At 38.2% G+C, this 21,880-nt stretch overlaps 5 protein-coding genes across 5 annotated transcripts; 2 read left to right on the top strand and 3 right to left on the bottom strand.

Moving 5' to 3' along the window:
* Positions 1 to 6: 6 nt before the first annotated feature.
* Positions 7 to 4,303, bottom strand: yipf1 (Yip1 domain family, member 1). The gene is made up of 10 exons (XM_080907470.1): positions 4,159 to 4,303; positions 3,835 to 3,980; positions 3,565 to 3,719; positions 3,401 to 3,481; positions 3,215 to 3,302; positions 2,939 to 3,055; positions 1,981 to 2,147; positions 1,620 to 1,802; positions 927 to 1,006; positions 7 to 630 (listed from the first exon to the last, which is right to left on the bottom strand). Exons 2-9 carry the CDS (start codon positions 3,866 to 3,868, stop codon positions 947 to 949), a joined length of 885 nt encoding a protein of 294 aa, XP_080763596.1. The 5' UTR covers positions 3,869 to 3,980; positions 4,159 to 4,303; the 3' UTR covers positions 7 to 630; positions 927 to 946.
* A 153-nt stretch (positions 4,304 to 4,456) lies between these two features.
* On the top strand, positions 4,457 to 7,674 carry lrrc42 (leucine rich repeat containing 42). Its single transcript, XM_080907469.1, has 7 exons — positions 4,457 to 5,116; positions 5,208 to 5,339; positions 5,413 to 5,534; positions 5,659 to 5,744; positions 5,825 to 5,938; positions 7,045 to 7,129; positions 7,207 to 7,674. Exons 1-7 carry the CDS (start codon positions 4,728 to 4,730, stop codon positions 7,494 to 7,496), a joined length of 1,218 nt encoding a protein of 405 aa, XP_080763595.1. The 5' UTR covers positions 4,457 to 4,727; the 3' UTR covers positions 7,497 to 7,674.
* A 1,186-nt stretch (positions 7,675 to 8,860) lies between these two features.
* On the bottom strand, positions 8,861 to 12,858 carry tmem59 (transmembrane protein 59). Its single transcript, XM_080907597.1, has 8 exons — positions 12,693 to 12,858; positions 12,365 to 12,470; positions 12,037 to 12,131; positions 11,593 to 11,745; positions 11,387 to 11,459; positions 11,125 to 11,248; positions 10,877 to 10,994; positions 8,861 to 9,626 (listed from the first exon to the last, which is right to left on the bottom strand). Exons 1-8 carry the CDS (start codon positions 12,846 to 12,848, stop codon positions 9,474 to 9,476), a joined length of 978 nt encoding a protein of 325 aa, XP_080763723.1. The 5' UTR covers positions 12,849 to 12,858; the 3' UTR covers positions 8,861 to 9,473.
* Positions 12,859 to 13,741: 883 nt separating this feature from the next.
* On the top strand, positions 13,742 to 15,408 carry tceanc2 (transcription elongation factor A (SII) N-terminal and central domain containing 2). Its single transcript, XM_080907598.1, has 4 exons — positions 13,742 to 13,876; positions 13,953 to 14,094; positions 14,364 to 14,557; positions 14,873 to 15,408. The coding sequence occupies exons 1-4, from the start codon at positions 13,778 to 13,780 to the stop codon at positions 15,059 to 15,061; spliced, it is 624 nt and encodes a 207-aa protein (XP_080763724.1). The 5' UTR covers positions 13,742 to 13,777; the 3' UTR covers positions 15,062 to 15,408.
* Positions 15,409 to 15,573: 165 nt separating this feature from the next.
* Positions 15,574 to 19,084, bottom strand: cdcp2 (CUB domain containing protein 2; the record flags this gene model as incomplete). Its single annotated transcript, XM_080861673.1, has 6 exons — positions 18,959 to 19,084; positions 18,402 to 18,749; positions 17,646 to 17,987; positions 16,304 to 16,657; positions 16,010 to 16,188; positions 15,574 to 15,879 (listed from the first exon to the last, which is right to left on the bottom strand). Exons 1-6 carry the CDS (start codon positions 19,023 to 19,025, stop codon positions 15,574 to 15,576), a joined length of 1,596 nt encoding a protein of 531 aa, XP_080717799.1. The 5' UTR covers positions 19,026 to 19,084.
* Positions 19,085 to 21,880: the final 2,796 nt, after the last annotated feature.

The raw sequence follows: 21,880 nt of genomic DNA, 5'->3' as shown, positions 1-21,880 counted from the left end.
TTTCCCACAATAACCATGTTTTATTTTCTCCATGAATCAATAAATTCCACACTTCCGATCAAAAACATTACCAAATTAATTCCAGAAACACTTACATGACCATTTAAAAGTTTAGCACAGGTCTTTGGCATTAGTTGGGTGGACTTGTAGAAACTTAAGAGTAACGTACAACAGCTCCAAGTGTAATAACGCTAGTCGTTGGTTAACACACCATATCTATAATTGTTTACACAGAAAATTCTGTTTACAAATGATTCATTTCCCATTATAGGAAAATAAAAATACATGCCATCGATGCTGTCACCAGTTATGAAATGTGTTGTTATAGAAATATTTAAAAATGTAACTTAAGTATAAAGGTCATACTAAAATATACCTTTTTTGTTATTTTAAACCATACTCCATTTATATGCATAAAGTTTAGAATCCAGCACCCGTAAAAAGAAAACAAAACCCACACGCTTGCTATTATTGTGCATTTTCAGATGTCACACAGCTGATCCAAACACGCACTCAGGATACAGGGGTTAAGGTGTTAAGACCGGATGTACGAGTTCAGGTGAAATTCAGACGTTGCATGACTTCATCAGCACAGCAACTTGATTCTCTCTAATAAGGCAACACGAGAGCCTGCAATTTCAAAGAAAAAAAGAAAAAGACAAAAAGGGGATAACACTTGCCTTGGCATGGCAAAATCATGTACAGGAAGTCCTGTGTCAGATTTAGTAGGTCAAAATGACACACATGTGAGCCAAGGCTCCAAAAATGGGTCAATAATGTATTAAAGTCCTCCTTTGTGACACTACTGAGTGTAAATATGCAAACAACAAATGAAATAAACACAATGTAGATACATATTATAAATACATATCAGATTTTCAGTGTATATGTAAAAGCTTAAAAAGCTTCTGTGTCACTATTGGTACCTCGAGACAATGCAAGTCTTTCATGTCGTCGAATTTGTTGGCTTTACCGTCTTGTTCCCTGGAATAGTAAAAAAGTAGGTCTGCAAAAGAAAACCCAAATGAGTAAAAAAAAGTGTCAAAGAACTTGTGCAAAGGAGTACTGGCAGGGCAAAGACATGTTATGAGAAACTGGTAAGCACGAAATCCAAACTGTGAGTAGGTGTGAAGCAAATGTTCAGGGGTAGAGAAAAGAATACAGGATTTCTGGAAGCCATTCATCTTGTTAAGTGTTCAGACATGGCTTAGTTTGAAGACTAATTACTTCAATGTGGTGGGACATATGATATCCCTGAGGACCGGACAGTATTCATGATAGGAAGTTTACTAGAAGCCCTTTCTCACACCATGTAGTAATGTAGTCATAGTTTCCGCTGAAACACATCTCCCCAGAGGGATTCAACTTGACACTATAAAGTATATTTGTTTCCCAAAAACCCACAGAGGAGTCAAATGCCAAAATATCAGTGTAAGTGATCGGATCTGTGAATGGCGAATGGAGAGGTGGGTTCAAAACTAGGCCATGCTGACATCACAGAGGATAAATTAGAAAGAGTCAATCATTGTTATCTAAATCCAGATGGATAAGCGTTATGAAATAGATGGATTAGCACAAATACTATTTTGTCATTAAATATCAAAAGTAGCCATATTTACCTTACAACCAACAGCCAGCAGGATGTTGAGCAACACAATCACAGACAGGAATGCTATCATAACTCTGGGGTGGTCATCTCTGACTGCAGGCCAGAAAGTCAAAACCAGTACTGAGCCAGAGAGGCAGAGTGCCACCACAATGGTGCACCAACTCAGCCAGTTAAAGGGGAGAATCCACAGAACCTTGATTTAGAAAATAAAGTTAAAAAACTAGAAACCAGCAAATCATGTAATTAAATATGCATCTGCTTTTAGGGGGTTATATAAATGCCTAAAATTTAGTATAGTGCTTCATTTGTTACTACTACTTTAAAATGAATAAACAAAACACAAGACAAAACAAAAAAACAAAATTTCTTACCACTGCAGGTATATATATTGAAAGAGAATAGCCGTACACACAGACAATCTCCATAAAGGCATATGACACCAAGTTCACCATTTTATTGTTTCTCCATAGCAGAAAACCCCAGACGGCAAGAGGCACTAACCAAGCATAGCTGAAGATTATTGTTGCAGCAATGGTTACTGGAAAACATAAAGAATCAAAACTCAGTGTGAAATGGCTGTTTCCCTCCCATATTTAATGTAAACGTGTATGAGAGTAGGGCTGTTCGATATAACGATATATATCGGGTGACGATATAAAAAAACGTCTATCGTTTCATTTTACGCTATCGTTTGTTTCGTGGTGTCGCAAAATAAACTGTTTACGGCAATTTTTTTTCATCGCTTTGATCATTGATGGTTTTGATGGTCACTATAGTGGCTATATTAATTTCTTAAAGTTCTCTCTTTCTCTCATATTTAATATAACCACACTACTGGCCTGTTTGTATGCGTTGTCGTTAGCAACAACGATGATAAAACCATCGCTTGTCCGCTCTTTTATTTTCCACATAAACCTTTCACAGTAAAGCTCAAGATCCTGTTGAGACTTTTTAAAATAAACTGAATCACGTGAACGAGTATGCAGAGTGTTTACGGATGAGAAGCAAAAAAGAGGAGTCAGGCGCTAAAAAAATAAACCACAGACTCAAACGTTAGAAGACGCCGTGTAATAAATACTCACAAATAAAACGGCGGCCGTTACAACTTATGTCTAAAAATGTATCGTTTCATGCATTGGTTAAAACACTCGACTCCAGGTAAAGGACGCCCAGCTGGAAACACTTCACGCAAGTCGAGCTCCCCAAAATTCACAGAATTTTCAGAAAATGTAAAATTTTTGTGATTTATATCGGGACGATAAATGTCTCATATCGGGATAGATTTTGGTCATATTGAAAAGCCCTATATGAGAGTGAAGAGGAGCAAACCTTTTCGAAACTCTGGGGTATATTTGTAGTCCCGATCGCCTTGGTGGGCCAAAAAGTTGGATATGTTTCCACTTATGGCAGTGGCAAACACAAGAGTGGTGCAAATCCAGAACGGTCCTAAAAGCAGTTGTTACACACATGTAAGTTGTTTCCTTATTGGGGGTTTCCATGAAAATAGCATTTACCAATAGAATACAACATCAAAGAACAATACACCTAGTGTCATACAAAAAAAATCTGATTGAGACATATCTGTTAAAACTATGAAGAGCTAACCATAGAGATCAGGATTTCTACGGAGGTAGACATTAATAAAGTTCTTTCTGGGCCATGGCATCATTGATCCAATTATCCTTTCCTTTACCTGAAAGAAATATTAGAAACCACTAAATATGGAATCTGATGAGACCTAGCAAAAATGGTGCCAAAAAGTCAGTGGATACATTAGAAAAAAAAACTTACATGATGGGTCTCGATGTCAAAGAACCTTTGGTAGTACTCAAAAGACCAAAAAGAGGGACTTTTCTTTTGCCCTGAGAGAAGCTTAAATTCAAGGATTTGGTGGAAAAATTAAATTAAATCTTAAAAGTTAATAAAATATATTAAATTCAAAGGCTTGTCCTAACCTCTGCCTGGTCATCATTGGCAAGTGGATCCTCAGTATCAGCTTCAGTGGAGAAACCAGTCGCAGTGCTTTGCTTAGGCTTCACATATTCATCATCGATGCTGATGGTAGTTGCATCTCTGTTGGCTTCCAACAGATCGCCAGCTTCGTCAAATTCTAGTTAGTTGACATGGATTAATGCAAAATGTCAACGATCGCTTCTTGTGAGTTTAAAGTTTTCACAAAAATAAACAACTACATTTCCATAACACAGTGGAAGATTGACACTCACCCTGAAATTGAAACGGATCATTTTTCGACGCCATTTATAAAGATTCGAAGAGCGAAGTCCGTCTCAAACGCACAGGAAATTAATTGTCACACAAGGGCAACAACTTAACCTCAGGAAGATATGGGGAATGTTTAAGACTTCGCACACTATAACCAATAAAGGAAAAAGACGTTATGAGTTAGCTGAGTTAGCTACCAAGTTCTCACTTAGCAGATCATCAACTTTGACAACTATGTAAAATCTGATTAAGACAGAAAAACAACCATTAAAAGTATCAGTCTTTTTAAAATATGTTTTAGCTATCATCTTTGGAAAATCAATTACCAAATTATCCTTCCAAACCCATAAAAATCACTTAATTTCTGCCGTATACGTTGGCACTTCCGGGAGCAGGCTCGATCAAGGATGTAAACAAGACTTCTTCCTAAACATTTTCAAAATAAGGGTTTGGATTTTTTTTTCATTTAAACTACTACTTGGTGAGATCCTGAGAGGTTCATTATAAAGTATGTACACGTTTTCTCATATTACATTCTTGTTACTTAGAATACGCAATTTGGTAAGAAGTTCCTAAAAAAACAAGCATTCGTTGTTAACCATCTTTTACTTTGAAGTGAGCAGGCACAGCTGCCAGTAACTTGCTTGCACTGTAGGAACCGCGGCTACCGTAGGAAACCCGGAATATTTGTCATAATGCATACAAGTAGTAAAGCAAATGCCGTAAAATGTGAAATATTTGGAGCAAAAAAGTAGTAAAAGAGTTTTACTGCAGGGTTTGGGTGTCCTTTTATACTAATTTTAGCCAAGGACATGATACTATTTAATAGCTAGCTTGTGAGCTACTTCGAGTTTTTGCTGACTTAACGTGCAGCCCTTAATAGTGCGACCTTACTATGGACAATAGCACCATTTATGTCCGAGAAAGAGGAAGTCTTCGTCGTGTCAGTGACATAGTCCTGGCACAGCCAAAGCCAGCGTTATCGTGCAGAAGGACAAATCCGTTTGTGCCCAGAAAAGAGCATTTTATATTCACCTACAATGAAGAGGGAAGTCTGCGATATACCACAAAATCTCTCTTTGACATCACTTTGTTGTTTGTAGTTGACAATATTCATCATGTAGACTCTCTGATTGGCTTCCCTGAGCAAATAGGTGATAAACTTTTTGTAGCAGCTGAGGAAAATCGTGTATTCTTAAACCCAGAAATTTCTTCAAAAGCCCTGCAGTTATTCAGTGATGCATATGGAAGCATGGTACTTGAATCACTGTGTTTACGAAACAGGTGAGTCGGACTGCCACCAAAAAACTGCGAGGTTCCTTTTCTTCTTTACCACGGACAGCTAGCATTTGTTGTTCCTCTTTTATTTCTGCAGGTTTCCACTTCTGCACGAGCGAATGGATGAAATAAAAACATTTCATAATTTGAAGTCTCTGGATTTGTTTGGCTGCAAACTGGGTGACAATCATGAGCTTTTTCAACATCTAACATCCACCTCACTGGCAAGGTATTGCATTCCTAAATAAATTACATGAAAGATTTAATAAAAGCTGTTGCTAACATTTTTTTTCCCACTCTAGGAGCCTGATTCAACTTTTCATCGGTAGTAACAGCCTGTCAGATGCTGGCCTCCAACGACTGACCGCACCTATCCGTATGATGCACAAGGGACTGGACTGTCTTCAGCTTCTGGATATTTCCTGTTGGTTACCAAACTATTAGTTGATTTCATGGTGATGGCACAAATACCATCCCCTCCAGATTTGAAGTATTCAAAACTCACATCATTATAAAATTGTTGATCAGCTATAATCTGTCATTTCCAGACAACAATATCTCAGAGAGGGCTCTCGAATACCTCACATGTCTCCCAAAACTTGCAAATCTTGATGTATCTGGAACCAGTTTGAAGGTATAACATCAATAGTTGTGTGTAACACTTATCTGTGGCTCATTGTTATACTGACATCTAAATGTAATGTATACCTCTAGCTTGGCACAGGATTGAAGGCAACAATGTCGAACCTGTTAGGACTAATTTATTCTGAGAAACCACTGGCTGCCTTTGATCACTCAAGATGCAAGACAGAAGGTTGGGCTGAACAGGTAAGTATGTTTAAATGCGGATTTGACATTGATAGAAGAATAGAGTAGTGGTCAGATGTTTACATAAACTCATTATGGGTATGATGATGGTAAAATATTTCCCCCCCAAGGTGGAATCACTGTATTGTACACATCTTTAATAACTTTAAAAAACATGTACATGTTTGAATTTATTCTGGAATTTCTGTATTCCATTCATACATACAGCCTCACCAACATTTGGTTAAATGTCCCTTAGCAAGTTGCACCTCAACCAAAACCAATTTTGATTTGTGTTTGGGAACATTGTCCTGTTGGAACACAGTTGTTTGCAAGCTTTAACCGTCTAGCTGTTGATTTGAGGTGGACTTTTGGAGGTAGTGCTCCTTCATTATTTAAACCACTTTGTGCAGTGTACTAGTACCACTGGCAGCAAACAGACTCAAAGCATAATGCTACCACTGCCATGCTTTAGAGTTGATACAGTGTTCTTGGGTTTGAAAGCCTCACCTTTATTTTTCCAAACATACCTCCTGTCATTGTGGCTAAATAGTTCAATCTTTGTGTGGTCTGAACATAAAAAAATTCTCCAGATGGCATTTGGTTTTGTTCATGTAGGGAGCAGAAAAATTCAGTCCTCCTTCTTTCTTAGTCAGCACCGTCTTGGTCCATAGCCATTTAAAACTTCCTTCAGTGTGGACCGTGATGCTGGTGTTACAGTCGTTTCCAGTTCAAGGCAGCCTTGGGTATTGGTAGTTTCTGGGTTGTTCCTGAATATCTTAACAAATTTAATTTCATCTGGGGGCGACAGTTTGATCAAAGCACCATTGTTTCAACTGATGATCTTGGAATCTGCAGTTCTTTAGAAATGGCTCCAAGAAACCTTGGAAACTTTTGTAAATCCACAATTCTTCTTATATCTTCATTGACTTTCCCATTGTTCTGCTGATGGTCAAGTCAATGAGTGCTATAAAAACATATTCTGTTTTACAGCTCAAATAAATAATTAAAAGCTCAGAATAACCTGAAATTCATGCCATGATGAATGGATTTAAACTTCTGATCACAACTGTTTTTTGTTTTTTTAAATAACAAGCGTCAGGAAGTAATGTTTGGCATGTTTTCAGGTTGTAAACCAGTGGGAAATGAATAGCTCACAAATGCCAAAACAGAAAAAAGTTGAAGACTCAAGAACATCGGCACTTCGTTTTTGTAAGTTCATATTTACACAGCGATGGCCTACTTTTAAATAAATAATTGGACACTTTTAAAATTTGTTTTTTCTGTAGTTGGCAGGCAGAAGTTTGTCAGAACGGTACTGAATGCAACACCTCTGACTCATAAGAGCACGGAAGAGGATAAGAGTGAGAGACTCCATTTCTACAGACCGGCGAACAATGACGTAAGAGAAAAACAGGTTCCCTCCAGGACAAATGACTTAGAGAATCCCTGCCATGATCCCAGAAAAAGGAGGCTTCAGTCGGAAACGTGTGACACTTCAAATGAAAGCCCTCCGGGAAAATGTTCGTCCTCACCAACTCTTACTGCAGAGGACATTGACTTGTTGAACAGCTATTAAGGCATGCGTCCAAACTAGCACGCAGGTTGAAGAGCTACTTGAACATGTCAATGAATAGGTTGCCTTTAGACTCAAGGGAAGGAAGATGGTTTCCACTGGTTATAATACAAAAATGTCTTTTGGGATTAAATTGATAAGGTTTGTATATTTTTTAACAATAAAGTATTGTTTTTGCATTCGTCTTCTTTATTATCCATTTTATTGTTCAACAGTAACTTTAAACAGGACAAGGTGGATTATTGTCCTGGGCCTAATCTTGGGGATGTGTTTGGAAGAAATTTTTGCTCATGGGTCCTAGCAAGAACTTTACTTTTCTGGACTTTACACAGTGCAACTCAACTCAAAGGTTCTGGTTTGTTATGGCAGTGGGGGGTGATGACTTCAGGCTTTAAGCAGAGATGATGAGAAGGCTTCACCGGTCTGGGAAACCCACTTCTTTCAAATTAAGCAACCCTAGATTCTTCTTTCATTTTCAAACTTGGAAGTCCATGCGCGACTGGTGCTGATTCAACTTAAATCACTTCGGGCGATTTATATTGATGTTGCACACATTTCTTTAATGCCACAAAAGGTTTTGTCCAACTTTTTTCATGTAACTGCAGAAATACTGCCCCAGACGTGTAAACAGACTTTGATGTGTCAAGTCTGTGCAGTTCCCCCCCTAAAATCAAATTATCACACAGAAAACCTGGAGGCACGGTCATTTTTCAATGTAGAAAAATGGTACATGTTCCACAGAGAGGGAGCAGCAGATAAATTTGGTCATGATTTTTCCCCTTATATTCACCACGTAATTGTCTCTTGAGATGTCTTCTAGGACATTTTATTGACAGGTCTTTCTATAATGTTTATAACATCAGGTAGCTAGAAAATTGCTTTAGGAGGCCAATGGTAAAGTAGTCATACAAGCAAATGTTCAAATAAACTTGGTATCTGTTTTTTTTTCCCCTCTGCAGTTGTAAAGCTGTGTGAAGGCGCATTACTTTACACGCGGCCCATCATACAATTTTTAACCTCATAGCAGAGATTGAAGATAAACACTAACACAGGAAGTGTTAGCTACTCTCAGTTTTGCCTCAGAGTTTTTATAGAGCCATTCTAGAAAACAGTGAGGTGTAGCAATAAGCGATCAAAAGAAAGTTTTGCATGTCTTGCACTACATAAAAAGGCAACATTGTGCCCACTACAATGTACTGTCAGAGATGCAAATTAGACCACTGCAGTTAAATGTAATTACTGTGGTATAATAAAAAGTAAAATCTACCTGTGTAGTTGTGTGAAGGCATTGAGCAAGAGTTCTACGACTCCTTTTGCAAACTATTATCTATTGCAATAGGAGTCATATGTTGGCATTTTAAACTTCAAGAACAAAAAACAGACATTAGATTTACTCTGTATTTAATTTGACTTATGATAAGAAGAGACAACAGTTAAGCAGGAAGGACTTACTGTTTGTACCATCACTATCAATTTATATAAAGAGCAGAGAATTTTGCTGTAAAATTCAATATCGTTAGGTTATCACCCCAGTAGAAACATAAAAGCAAACAGGGTAAGTCTGCAGTACCACCACAACCTATTTTATCAAAAGTTAACGGTTTGGAAGAAACTTGCATCACTTCAAGTCACAAAGAGTTAATTTAAACATTCAATAAAGTAAGCACACGAATAGAGAGCTAATGCACACCAAAATTGCAATAAACCCCCCAAAACCTAGTTGACTTGTACTGCTGTCACTGTGCTATAATGCCTCAATTATGCCAATATACAGAAAAACTATCACTCCAACTTTAAAAGCTACGATTGACAGGAGGCAAAAAGAGAAAAAATAAAAAAATAGGGGTGGAAAAAAAAAAGTTCTGCAAGTAGTGAGACTCTGAAAGTAGTGACTTAAGACTACAATCAGGACAGGTCTTAAGCCAAAGGATAAAAATCAACTTGAGATTATACATAAAAGAGAATAACCCCCTTTGGGTTCTAGATGTTAGACTGCCCTAGGTTCACTTTGGAAGGGAGTGGTCCAGCCTCCTCTTCTGATCCATTGGAGGTGATGATCAGCAGGGAGGATGCTGGATATGGAATCAGTTTCTGTTCTTTAATGTATTCACTGTCTCCATAGATGCTTAATTTCTGAAAGAAAAAAAAAAAAAAAAAAAAAAAAAAAAAAAAAAAGGAAATTTTTTTTAAACATCGTTTTGATGATTCTTTTTTTTCCTGTCAACACAAACCTCATTATTCAAGGAATTCTTTAAAAAACATTTTTGCCAGCCACGATCTCTAAAGCTTCCATATTGTTTGGTCTATATATAAACCAGAAGTGTCAAAATGACTGTTCAGGAAATAACTTCAGCCCAAATGCACACACCAAGCCCACCCGCTATTTGTAAGGTGCCCTTTGTCTGGTATTTTTGCTGGTATTCTGTTCATTCAGTCACTTTTTTGCCCGTGTTAGTCTAGTAAGGTGGCTATTACATTTCTTGAGACCAGTCTTTGGTGATACAGAGTGAAGCATTTTGAGTATGCGACCAATGCAGACATGCTTGCATGCACTTCTCTAAAACACACAATGATGGTACGCGCAGGCAGAATACTGACTGGCTGAAACATCTGCTTGAAGGGAGCAACAGTGGCATTTGGCACAAAATGGAAGAAGTGTATATACACTGTATGAAAAAGTATGCATAAGAAACTGAATTAAGCAGAAGTGGATATCATATTTTCTTGTTTTTAAACAGTGTTTCTCTTCACTGTAAAGAAGCCATTTGTCTGTTATGATTTCTGTGTTCTCTGCAGCTCTGCCACCAGCTGTCGTTGGAGACAAAATATTTTGATGCTGCCCCCTGGTGACAGTACACTGCTATAACATGAGGATAAAGGTCCACGTAGCTCCTTGAAGACTCCACAAAGGACTGGCACACATATAAAGCATAAAGACGAGTTGGAAACAAAGAAATAGTCCTTTGGTATCATTCTGTGCTGCCACATTATAATGGGATTTATTACATATGAATGACATGTAGATTTGTGCAATTACTCTGCAGAGGGCTCTGGAAAGGGCATAATTTGAGAATCCTCATTTTAGAAATACTGGTTGGGTGATTTTGGACAAGACTGGCATTTCCAACCTTTGTGCCAAGATATGCTAGTCACCTCGTAGCTGTAGCTTCATAATTACTATGCAGATGGGAAAGTGGAACCAAGTTTCTTATTTAACTTTGCAACAGCACAATAAGCAATTATCCATTTAAAAATAATTTATACGGAGTATAAAAACAGAACTACAGCAACTAAATTCACACATAGCAGATACGCCCAGATTAAGCTTGTGTGCTAAACAAACTGCTGTAAACCACTTAAACAAACAAGAACAGATATCATACCTCAGCAGGTACATACTGATCCACAGCAGTTGCCACAGTGGCACAGCAGATCCAGATCAGGACAAAAACAGACAGGACCAGAGTTGTGGTAAGGATCCACCCCGGTAGCCAAGGATTCCTGAGGAGTAAAGGATAAGTATCAAGGTTATGTAGCTGCACAAAGGCAAGACCCTCAATACCATTAATATCCTGTTCAAGTTAAGTAACAGCACCTCTTGGACAATGTAGACAGAAATGTGCTAACCAACCTTGAGAGAGAGCTGAAAAGATTGTATTCGTCATTATAGGTGTGGTCCCCAGCCATGTCTCTGTCCCTCTCCTGGATTAAAGTGCGTTCGTAGTCCTTAAATACAGGGCTGCTCAGTCCAGGAACTTGAAAACAAGAAACCAAACTCAGAAAGATATTCAGTGATGTCTGCCTTAACCTAACACATTCTTTGAGATCAAAACTACTTTCGTCCTTAACTAATTACTTTATTTATTTTTTAAGAGGATGAATGAAACTCTTACAGCTCTTCTGAGGTTCCTCTTTAACATATTTTTCCAGTTCAAACTGGGAGAAGAACTTGATTTCAGGTACAGCCTGTTAAATATAGGGCAGATTTTTATTTATTTATTTTTCCTAGTCATTTTGCTCCATTACATTTGCACATTACCAGGGTGAAGTGCATTGTTTTGCATCTGGTAGATTAGGGGGTTGGTTTTCTTTTACTTACCTGGCAAATGATGACTTTGCCATCATCAGCCTGGAGGTAAAAAGTCCATGTGGAAGTGATGAAGCTGTGGGCCTGACTCATTACATCATCCCAGAAACCTCGGACCAAAGTCAATGGGTACAGAAGGTGAATCTTAGGCATCATGCTCTCCAACTGGGGGAAAAAAACAAACAAACATATTGAACAAAGGATTATTTTAAAAGTGGGAGCTGAAGTGCAACAAATACAGAATCAAGAGAGATCAAACAGCTGACCTAAATGAAAGCTGCATGCTCCAGTACCAAAGCCATCCCTACAGTAAAGTTGCAAAAGCAATTTCAAGTCTCTGCATTTAAACTTTAGTTAAATGCATTCACTGAATCTGAACTAACTATGAAAAAAACTACTAATACTGCAGATGGTTCTGTGGAAGCCACTGCGTGAATGCGTTATACACAGTCATACCTGCTTATTTCGCTGCTCAGCGAAGGGGAGCTGATTCTGACAGCCCAGGTTGCATGCATACTGCTCATCAGACTGGGTGTAGGCTTCGTGACAGGCTGCAGAAGTTTGAAAGAGGTGAGCGATAACAGATGATAGAGCCAACAGATCAAACTGGATTGTGGATACAGAACAAAGAGTCTCTAGAGCAAGCTTACACCATGGAACTGGATGTATTAAAACGGAAGCAGATTGTAAGAAATACTTTATTGTTACGAGCATAGCACGTAATTAGTTAGCAAACCTCTTCGACAGCACAGCTGTGAATTAACTGGGTCAGTGCATAGCTTACTTGATTCACACTCGGATTTGGTCTGATTTAAATCTTCGCTGTCACGGACAAACTGACAAATGGAGAACAGGCGGCAGCCTCTCTGACAGGCATATAGTTCTTCCTCCTGTACAATAAAAAACAAACGGGAGGACCAGTTGAATGACTCGACAAACAAGGATATCCAGCTGAAAGATGACGCACTTTCAAAACTTGTCCTTCACAAACAATATTCGCTGAAGAAAAATGCATTGCAAAAAAGGAAAAAACACACGCTTGTCCACTTATTAAACGCAAAAGCTAGCTAATGGTAGCAGCAGTCGCTTTCCTTTTCAATATGACAACTTACCCGAGGATAGGTATGCAAACTGTATGTCATTTCACATGATTTATGGCAGGACGCAGTGTTTCCCAAGACGCTGTCAAATACATCTGAAGATACTAAGGTGCCTGCGAACAGGACGGCGAGTCCCAAAGTGCAGACAATTGAGGAAAGAGACCCCATTTCGCCTGCCAAAACCTAAACAAATAACACGATCCTCTTCCTCGTTCTCCTTATCGGGTTGTGTTCTCGCGGGAACTTTATCTCGCGCGAGACTTTTTTCAGAGTTTGCTAAATTTAAGGTTTGCTAAGTTTAAAAACCCTAAAATCTTGTTTGGAAAACAATGTTCCAACATGAGAAGTTCTGTTTTGTATTCAATGTAAACAGTTTGTGTTTTCCGTCTTCTTTTTTTCTTTGTAAACTATATCCACAAATACTCAACAATAATATTTTGACTAAAAAAAACCTAAAATCCTAACAGTAACAATAATCAAACAATAAATAGTGGAAAAAAATCAATGTGTTCATTTGTATTGTTTTCTGAAGCAAAAATAATAAATAAAAAAAAAGACTGATATCCGAAAAGTCAGAGAGGAAGATAAGGCCAAATTATTCAAAAGACATTTTACTGAGAATACCAGCGATGATACTAATATAATAATAGTATTATATTACTTTAAAATTAATATTCATATTATACAAAAACGTTGGTCATTTATTTACTGAAATTTTGTACACGAGGGCTTCCACATCTTTCTAATCTGCTGAAGAGATTCATTGTTTCCGAGTGTACGTAAAGGCAACATTGCCACTGCTATTATTTACCATAGCCATCCAGCTACTGTTAGCTCTATCAAAGAGATTATTTATCGCAGTTGTAGCGATAATATGGAGCTATCCTTTAGTAGACTATAGCGGAATTAAATAATTAACACTGGCAAAGCATTTATTCAGTTAAATTTGGCTTGAGTTAGACAACGTTACCCGAAAGGCAAAAAGTAGCTGTTAGCTGAACCACGTAGGAAATCGGCTTCTTTTTAGTCAAACTGTTGTATTAAAATTTGTCAATCTCATTCTTTCTAAAAAGGAGCTTCCTGGCTTGCCTTTGAACATGGACAAGTTTGTAGTGCGGCTTCCTAAGGGAGACGCACCTAAAAAATCGAAGACAGACGAAAAGGTGTACAAACAGACTACAATTGAATCTCTACGGGTAAGACATTAGGCATGCATGTATTGTGTGTTAACGCATTTATGTAGTAATTGCTTGCCTTTTGTGTTTCGTAAAGCGAGTGGTTGTTATTGAGGACATCATGCGTTACAAGTCAATGCTGGAGCTGCCAGAACAGAGCAAAGACAACCTGCTGACTGCCCTGAAAGAGCTGAGTAAGAAGGTCCCTTCCAAAGAAGTGCTCAAGTCCACGAAAATAGGTAAACACAATTTTTAATAACTCTTTATACAGATGGGCTGTCGTTAGAAAGTCATTTAAGTTTCCATTTTAGTTCAAAGATTGCACAACCAACCTTTATAACACGAATAACAGCTTACATGTGAGCTGAGTTTGCTTTTACTCTCTTATTACATGAGAATTATAACTCTGAAGAGCAAACCACTCATTAAAACAGTGTTCTCCTCATAAATGCCAGGCCAGTCAAATTCACAATATTCACATACGTAATCAAAACATCTCTCTGCTAAGGTCACACTGTCAACAAAATGCGAAAGCATCTGGATCCCGAAGTAAGTTCAATGGCAGCAAAGGTTTACACGGACTGGAGGACGTTCATCGAGGAGGATTCCAATAAGCCATCCATTGAAGTGCGCTCGGACAAACAGTCTGAAGGACTCAGGAGCAACGCTAGAAGGCTCATGTCTGAAGCACTAGAGGTCAAGGTAAGATGGAGAATCTCAGGGCAATCGTGAAACATGGCTTTAGAAAGATTTATTTTTTTTATTATTTTCGTTTCTTCCCGTTTCCTTCCTTATCATGTTACATGTTGAATGTAAGCCTGAAAATCAGCATATATGATTTATTGATCGCTGTTTACGAGTGTATTTTAACTTATGCACATTTATTAATTTAAAATATTCCATTCCCAGCACTGGCATGTTCTTTATAAGAAGTATCTGAATGCTTGTTCATCTTACAGCTACTTGTTGTCTGTCTGACTCATTCCTGAAATATTTCTGTTCATCTTTCACCTACAGGAAGATTCTGGTCTTATAGACAACATCGAGAGGGAAGTGTTTCACCAGAGCTCCCGACTGGTCAGCACTTCATACAGACGGACTGTTAGAGCACTTGTGTTTGCCTTCAAACACAACCCTGAGGTCAGAACTCAGGTGAAGAACAGCACAATAGCAGTCAACAAGCTGGTCTTTAAATACAAAAAATAACAGAATAATAAACTATGTAGAGCCAGCTGTATATGGAAAATAGTTTTAATACAATTGGAGAAGGATTTTATGCACACATTTTTTTACATTTTATTTTTATTGTTTTCTTGATTTTCTGTAAAGAAGTTTAAAAAAAATCTTTTTGTGGCACATCAGTAGCCTAGCACTTTTTGCAACTGCACATGAATCATTGTAAAGAATACTGTAGGTGATGATATTAATGCTATTCCTTTTTGTAATGTAATAATGTAGGCATTCTTTTTCAACAGGTGCATTGTTTTTTTGTCTTGTAAATGAACATTTTTATACGAAACATGATTTAAAGCATGACAACTTAAGCACTGGAGTCCTGTCTTTGATGAAGAAGAGCTAATATAATCACATATACATATATATATATATATATATATATATATATATATATATATATATATATATATATATATATATATATATATATATATATATAGATAGATAGATAGATAGATAGATAGATAGATAGATATAGATATCTAAAGAAGCACTAGCCAAACAATAGCTATAACCATGAGAATAACAGCCAGAACACAAATGCTAATAAAGACAATATCGCTCAAATCATGAGGCTCAGCTTCTGGATCCCCTTCACTGCCACTGCTACCATTGTCAGTTTGCTGGGCCTGCTCCTCCAGACGACGCTCCTCTGCAGAAATGATGGACACTGATGCTATTTTCCGCAGGGCATCGCACTGCAATTTATATTCTTGTACATTTTCCTGCTTCCCATCAGAGAAATCAATGTAGAGTTTGTTTACAAGCATGGTGATGTTCCGATGTTTCTGTAAGGGATCATTAGATACAGTATTAATAGAAGCAAGTCGCAAGTGTCTGCAACAATTGTTTAGCAGTTTAAATAGGGCAAATTGCTGCCTATTATAGTGTGCCAGTAAATGAGAACATGTTAGTCACCTGGCTGGCAGTACCACAGTCGACAAACTGAGCCACTATCTTGTATGAAGTGGTCGTTAACTGTGCTGTACAGGTCGGGTTTCCTAAGTAGATGCTCTCACGGTCCAGCTGAGGTAAGGACTGCTGGGGTATCACAATGGTGAATTCTGATCTTGTGCAGCTAACATTTACAGGCACCACTTGGATTGAGGAAAAAAAATCACACTTTTTAAGAGCAGCATAAGAATGATATGGAAAAAGTTAACAAAAAGATATTTTAGAAGTTAATCATACGCCTGTACAAGGAATATTTACCTCCCTGATAAGAAGCGGTGAATCCTCTGTGTGCTTCATTTCTGTCTGTGCTGAGCACGACCAGCAACTTGTTGCCCTTTGAGACGAGAGAAGAAGGATGCTCCCTGCCACACCAGCGTCCCATCAGAGCGTCCGTCTGGCTATTCCCATCATAAACTGCGACAGAGTCATAGTCGCACTCATCTGATAAACTGTTGCGGTCCTCCAAGTCCATTAAGGGGAAGAAGAGTTTGATGCGGTAGCCTGCGGCTAGAGTGATGCTCCAGTGGCAGTTAATGTTGTTTGGGTAGATGTTGGGGAAATTTGGGCTGCTAAAGTTGCCACTCACATGAGACAGCACCTGCTGGCACTCACCTATTAAAGTACAGCCAATCAGATAGTCATTTGGATTGCAGATGTTAGCTTGCTGCACTGCGTTCATTTTATGATTGGCTTTTTTTGTACTTCATCCTCTCCATGCAGCCTCATGTAAGTCTCGGACTAAAAGTTTATGTTTAAGATCCTGGTCACTGTGTCTGGCAAATAAATTTTAAATGGGCAAATGACATTACCAGAGCCTCCTCCAGATGTTCTGTTTAACTCCCACAGACCAAAGACATGTTTATATGACTGATTTAATCAGTGACTGTAAGTTGGCTGCGTGTGTGACTATTAGAGTGTGTGGTTGTCTGCCTCTCTGTGTTAGATCTGTGATGGGCTGGGGGTTATAAACGGCATTTATACAGGTGTCTCTTCAAGTTTTTTGTTTTTTTTTTATCCTTTTTGCCAGCTGGCTTATGCTCAACAAGGTCAAATGGGCACAGTCTGTGAGCAGCTTTCTAAAAGTTACTCTGCAGTTTCGACTGAACTCGAGTGTCCCTAGACCAGTCAAGGACCTTCACATTTGTGTTTATGATGGTGGTGTTTACCCAGTTTCTATGAAAGAGGATTTTTTTCTTTGCAACTGAAATGCTTCTATTTGATCAGATTGTTAGGGTATATTGTTTCATGCTCTTGATATCTCCTGTGGCTTGTTTCAGTCGAGCTGCAATACCTTTAGCCAATAATAAAATCCATTGTTCTCTGTTTTTTAAAATCCAACATTCTCACAAAATGTTCCCTGTTGATCTTTAGCTTTTTGAAATAGACTTTTTTGTGGGTTTCAAGATAGATTTTCTGTTCTGTGAGTGAACAGAAGTTTTTAAACATAATTTGCTTTAGGTCGAATGTCAAATTGTTGATAATTGAAAAAAAATTACCTTTAGGTTTCTGCATTTACACCAAAAACATGAACACTCAAGGAGAAAAAATACAAAAGGACTTTGCATATTGATGTGAGAAAGCCGAAATCAAATTCACCTACCTGAATAATAGTAGGCCTTGAACCCACGTCCCCCAATGTTGAAGTCAGACTTGAAGACTACGAGAAGTTGGTTGGAAGTAGTGATGATGTTGGGGGGTTTATCTGTCCCACAGTATTTACCCAGATGCCGGTGGGTGACTGTTGGGCCGTCAAACAGGGCTACAAAGTCAAAGTTACATCCTTCATTGTTTTCCAGCTGGAAGTCCAAAAACACCAAGGTGACCACACTTGTGTTAGACACATGGATGGCCCAAGAGCAGTCGGCATTGTTGCTATACTCCTGGGGGTAGCCTGGGCTAGAAATTACTCCAGATAGTCCAGTCAGGACTCCACCACACATATCTAGAGAAGAAAAAATGCAGATTTAGATTTGCATTGGAAATCACATGCACGCTTTCTATTCAGTGTGCTGCATTTTTATAGCTAACTGTTAGTCCAAAGTTTAGGCAACAATTCAGGCATTTCTAGTCATGCTAATAGTTCTGCAACTTTTAGAAAAGAAAACAGTAACTAAATTGTAAACACGATAATATGTTCACTGTGAGCATTATGGTTTTGTGAAATTTGCCTCATCTACGCAGCCACTAGGATCCGTATGAGCTCTAATTGAATATAATATACAATATTTAAGTGAGGTCAAAACCAAGAAATTTCACTTACAAGACACGACTTAAACTGTCTAAACATGGCCGGACAAAATCAACTCAAGTTTTGGCCAACTATCCCTGTCACATTGCATTAAGTGTAACAAGCTACCTTTTCTGTAGCCAACAGTGAAGCCCCTGTAGGCCACATGGCGGTCTGAATGAAAGATGATGGACATGACATTCCAAGAAGAGGTGAATTGAGGTGGAGAGATGTCCCCACAAAATGTCCCGAGGAGGTTCCCTTCATCCTCAGATATGCCATTGTATATTTTAATGTAATCATAAGCACAGCTTGCGTGGTACTCCAGCTCAAAGTAGTGGAAAGTGAGGAGGACAGAGGAGCCCTCTGCTACCACAATTAGCCAGGAACAGTGTGTGTTGTAGGGGTATAGGCCTGGGAAGTTTGGGCTGGAGAAATTGCCAGATGGAGCAGAGAGGATTCCTCCACATTTGACTCCTTATAATGACAAAAAATAAACAAAACAAAACAGAAAAAACATTTCATTTCAGTTCAGAGAAAGAAGTCATGGTTCACCGTGAAAGTGTATTACAAGCTGACATTGAACAATTGGATCCCACCATTCTCTCTATATACAGTACCTGCAAGATAAAGCACTCCCATGAAATTTAAGCATTGCTCCATCAAGATAAAGAATGGCAACTCACCTTTTTTAGAATCAGCCTTGTCAAAGAGCAGTACTAAATGAATCAGTATAGTCACCCTGAGAGTCATGTTGTTATTGCTGATTTGGCTTTTGTCACACCCCAGCTACAATAACGGCAGAAACGCACAACGGCAATGTCAGAGCGCACAGCCTTGAGACATCAGCAGCGGTGCCTGTAGAGGTAAGAGGACTTTGAAAAATTCATCCGTAGCCTGAATGAGTAACCTGATAGCTGCCTAGGCCATGCTTCGCCTTTCCGCTAAATTTTAATGACTGATATCCAATGAGCATGAGTGGCTTGTCAGGACACTGTTTGGAGAGATGTTATACATTTTTAATGACACACACACACACACACACACACACACACACACACACACACACACACACACACACACACACACACACACACACACACACCCCAGTACACTAAACACCAGCTGCAAATGGAGTTAATAAAGAGGTAAGAAGGAGAGAAGGATGATCGTATTTGTCACTAATATAAATGGCTTCATTAATGTGACGTGAAAGAAAAGATCCCACAGTCACAAAGTAATAAGGGCACTGTGCAGGCTTTGTGTTTGTTAAAGCAGCTTAAGCATGCATTTGCATTTTAATGCACTTGAGTATATATAATGAGGTGAAGCGCAGAAATAGTGTTTATTGTTTCTGTTACTACTGAGGTTCACACCTGCAGCTTCTGTTTGAATAGTCTCATTGTACCTAAGCACAATTTTTAAAACAATGGGTTTCAGGAGGACGAGAACTTTATCATATCAAATCTTTTATTCTCAACAAATGCTTCATAATTGCTTTGTGGCAGTTCTGTTCATATAAGTTAAAGGGCTCATTTTTTGTGTAATAATGTGCTTGTTTTAAATTCAAACAAACACAGACTGTGCCACTGCATTGTATCTGATGAGTAAGGTAATTTTCCTCAGAAAATGCAAACCTTTTTAATGCAAATTCTGTTTATACTCTAATTTCTGTTTATGGGAAGAGTAATGTGGCGACTCTCAGACAGAGATTTTGTGGTATTTGCCAAACGCCAATCATATTCCATGAGTCATTCCTTCTGTTTTTGCAGCCTTATAGCCGAGCGGTGGAGACACATGTAGACAGTAATCCTGAGTCAATGTGATTGCACAGCAGACAGGGAGATAAAGTACTCTTAGTAAAAGCCTATTCTTCAAATAAATGTTTACTATTCCAGCAGTGCCGTGAAGGCAAGGCTTTTAGATTGAGCGTGTCTAATAGCTTCAGTGAGCAACACTAATTCCTAAAGAAACCTGCTAGATGGTGCTGTTACACTGTGAAAATAAAGTGAAAATCAACACTGGGTTTTAAAAAGTCATGTCAAGCTCTAAGCTGAAATAAATAAGAATGTGATTAAAATCAGTCAAGTGTTTTTGCACAGGGGTTCCTGGAACTAAAATGAACCGCCTTGCCTTTGAATTTTAATTCTGTCCTCTCTGAAAGCTTGTCATTGTTCAAGGATGTGGGTGCTGGGCAGTAGTGAAATGTGTTTCTGAAAGATACCGAGTGTTTAGAGCAATTAAATCACCTATTAGCAAGTAAATACTATAAAAAACAAAATGGTTGAAACTGAATTCCCGCAGAATAAAAATGAACTTCAGTCGCACAAAAGCAGACGTTTGACTGAAGAGTTTAATTCAATGATTTAGTTCCAGAAATGCATGAAAGGAGTGTTAAAATTATATTCAGGAACATTAAAAAAAAGAAGCAATTTTAGTAAATATCAGAAGTGGGTGGTTATTTAGACATTTGGCAGTTGTGAAGAGTGGATGCTGTTGTTGATGGGCACACTCCACAGTCTGTCTAGCATCTTTTAATTGAAACCACACAATGGCAAATGCTATATTTGTGTGTGTTTTACAAAAATCTGTTTACTAAACATGTTTTTCCAAATGAAGACTGTCAAACTCAGCTGTAAGACTATGGTGGTAACTGCTGTTTGTGATGAATGGTTTTTATAGTTTACATAATCCAATTTATATAAGCAGGTGAAAAGTTAAATGGAAAAATTAACAATCATTGTGGGAATCAGGTGTTTCTGTTATGCTGCGGTGGGGCATTTGATGATTGGAGTCCAGCCTTTTCTTTAAAGGGAAGAGTAATTCCAAAGTTATTCTAAGTGATCATTGCATAATGAAACATCTCTATCCTACTTAAAGTGGGCTCTTACAGGATGGCAATGCCACCATAATTGATGGGTATAAAAATGATGTAATCCATATGCTATGGCCTTTAAAGTCATCACCTCTGTACTCAGTATGAGATCTTGACAGGAGTTAGATTGCAGAGACTATGTTGTGGAAAAATTGAATTTCTGCATGTGACACTACATGAAACAGTTAATCACCACAGTTTTATGATATGTACAACTGTATCCAGTGACTTCTTGCCGTAATGTGTCTTTTAATGTCATTTAATGCATGGTATATTTGTAGAGATAAGATCTAATGATAACTTTTGGTGAAACAGTGAGATCAAGGTGCATTAATAATATTTAAATCTTAGAGCTTTACCTCTTGACTTAATGAATATTTTAGATAAAGCAGTGGTGATCAAGCAAAATTAAACAGGGACTTAAACAGGGACACTCCACTACAGCCTTGTACCCTGTAGTCCTGTGCAGTGTTACCTTTCAGCCAGAAATTGTTTTTTTTCTCCATTGCAATGATTTTGTTAACATCTCCACCTTCTCTATACCAAGGACAATACTGATTTGTTATTGCGCCGCCAATTGGGAGAACTCTCAGACTGGATTATGGCCAATAATGAGCTAAGCCTCCCTCTATAGTTATGAGGGCAATGAAATCCGTTATTCGGGTTATGAAACAGAAAGGAGAAGGGATTAACATTCTCCTGGCAATTGTGGCTATACTATCATTACTTAACT

The sequence above is a fragment of the Rhamphochromis sp. 'chilingali' genome (genome assembly GCF_963969265.1).
Source record: "Rhamphochromis sp. 'chilingali' genome assembly, chromosome: 16".
In the NCBI taxonomy this organism is placed as follows: domain Eukaryota; kingdom Metazoa; phylum Chordata; class Actinopteri; order Cichliformes; family Cichlidae; genus Rhamphochromis; species Rhamphochromis sp. 'chilingali'.
This window is presented reverse-complemented; position numbering and strand designations above follow the sequence as displayed.

Excerpts from the sequence above, each read along its gene's own strand:
- tmem59 (XM_080907597.1), bottom strand. The coding sequence starts at position 12,848 with ATGGGGTCTCTTTCCTCAATTGTCTGCACTTTGGGACTCGCCGTCCTG. Across the intron at positions 11,460-11,592 it reads GCAAAGTCATCATTTGCCAG|GCTGTACCTGAAATCAAGTT; the intron begins GTAAGTAAAAGA and ends TATATTTAACAG. Across the intron at positions 11,249-11,386 it reads AGAGGAACCTCAGAAGAGCT|TTCCTGGACTGAGCAGCCCT; the intron begins GTAAGAGTTTCA and ends CTTGTTTTCAAG.
- tceanc2 (XM_080907598.1), top strand. The coding sequence starts at position 13,778 with ATGGACAAGTTTGTAGTGCGGCTTCCTAAGGGAGACGCACCTAAAAAA. Across the intron at positions 13,877-13,952 it reads CTACAATTGAATCTCTACGG|CGAGTGGTTGTTATTGAGGA; the intron begins GTAAGACATTAG and ends TGTTTCGTAAAG. Across the intron at positions 14,558-14,872 it reads CTGAAGCACTAGAGGTCAAG|GAAGATTCTGGTCTTATAGA; the intron begins GTAAGATGGAGA and ends TTTCACCTACAG.
- yipf1 (XM_080907470.1), bottom strand. The coding sequence starts at position 3,868 with ATGGCGTCGAAAAATGATCCGTTTCAATTTCAGG. Across the intron at positions 3,056-3,214 it reads TAGAAATCCTGATCTCTATG|GACCGTTCTGGATTTGCACC; the intron begins GTTAGCTCTTCA and ends AACTGCTTTTAG. Across the intron at positions 2,148-2,938 it reads TACCCCAGAGTTTCGAAAAG|TAACCATTGCTGCAACAATA; the intron begins GTTTGCTCCTCT and ends TATGTTTTCCAG.
- lrrc42 (XM_080907469.1), top strand. The coding sequence starts at position 4,728 with ATGGACAATAGCACCATTTATGTCCGAGAAAGAGGAAGTCTTCGTCGT. Across the intron at positions 5,340-5,412 it reads ACATCCACCTCACTGGCAAG|GAGCCTGATTCAACTTTTCA; the intron begins GTATTGCATTCC and ends TTCCCACTCTAG. Across the intron at positions 5,939-7,044 it reads CAGAAGGTTGGGCTGAACAG|GTTGTAAACCAGTGGGAAAT; the intron begins GTAAGTATGTTT and ends GCATGTTTTCAG.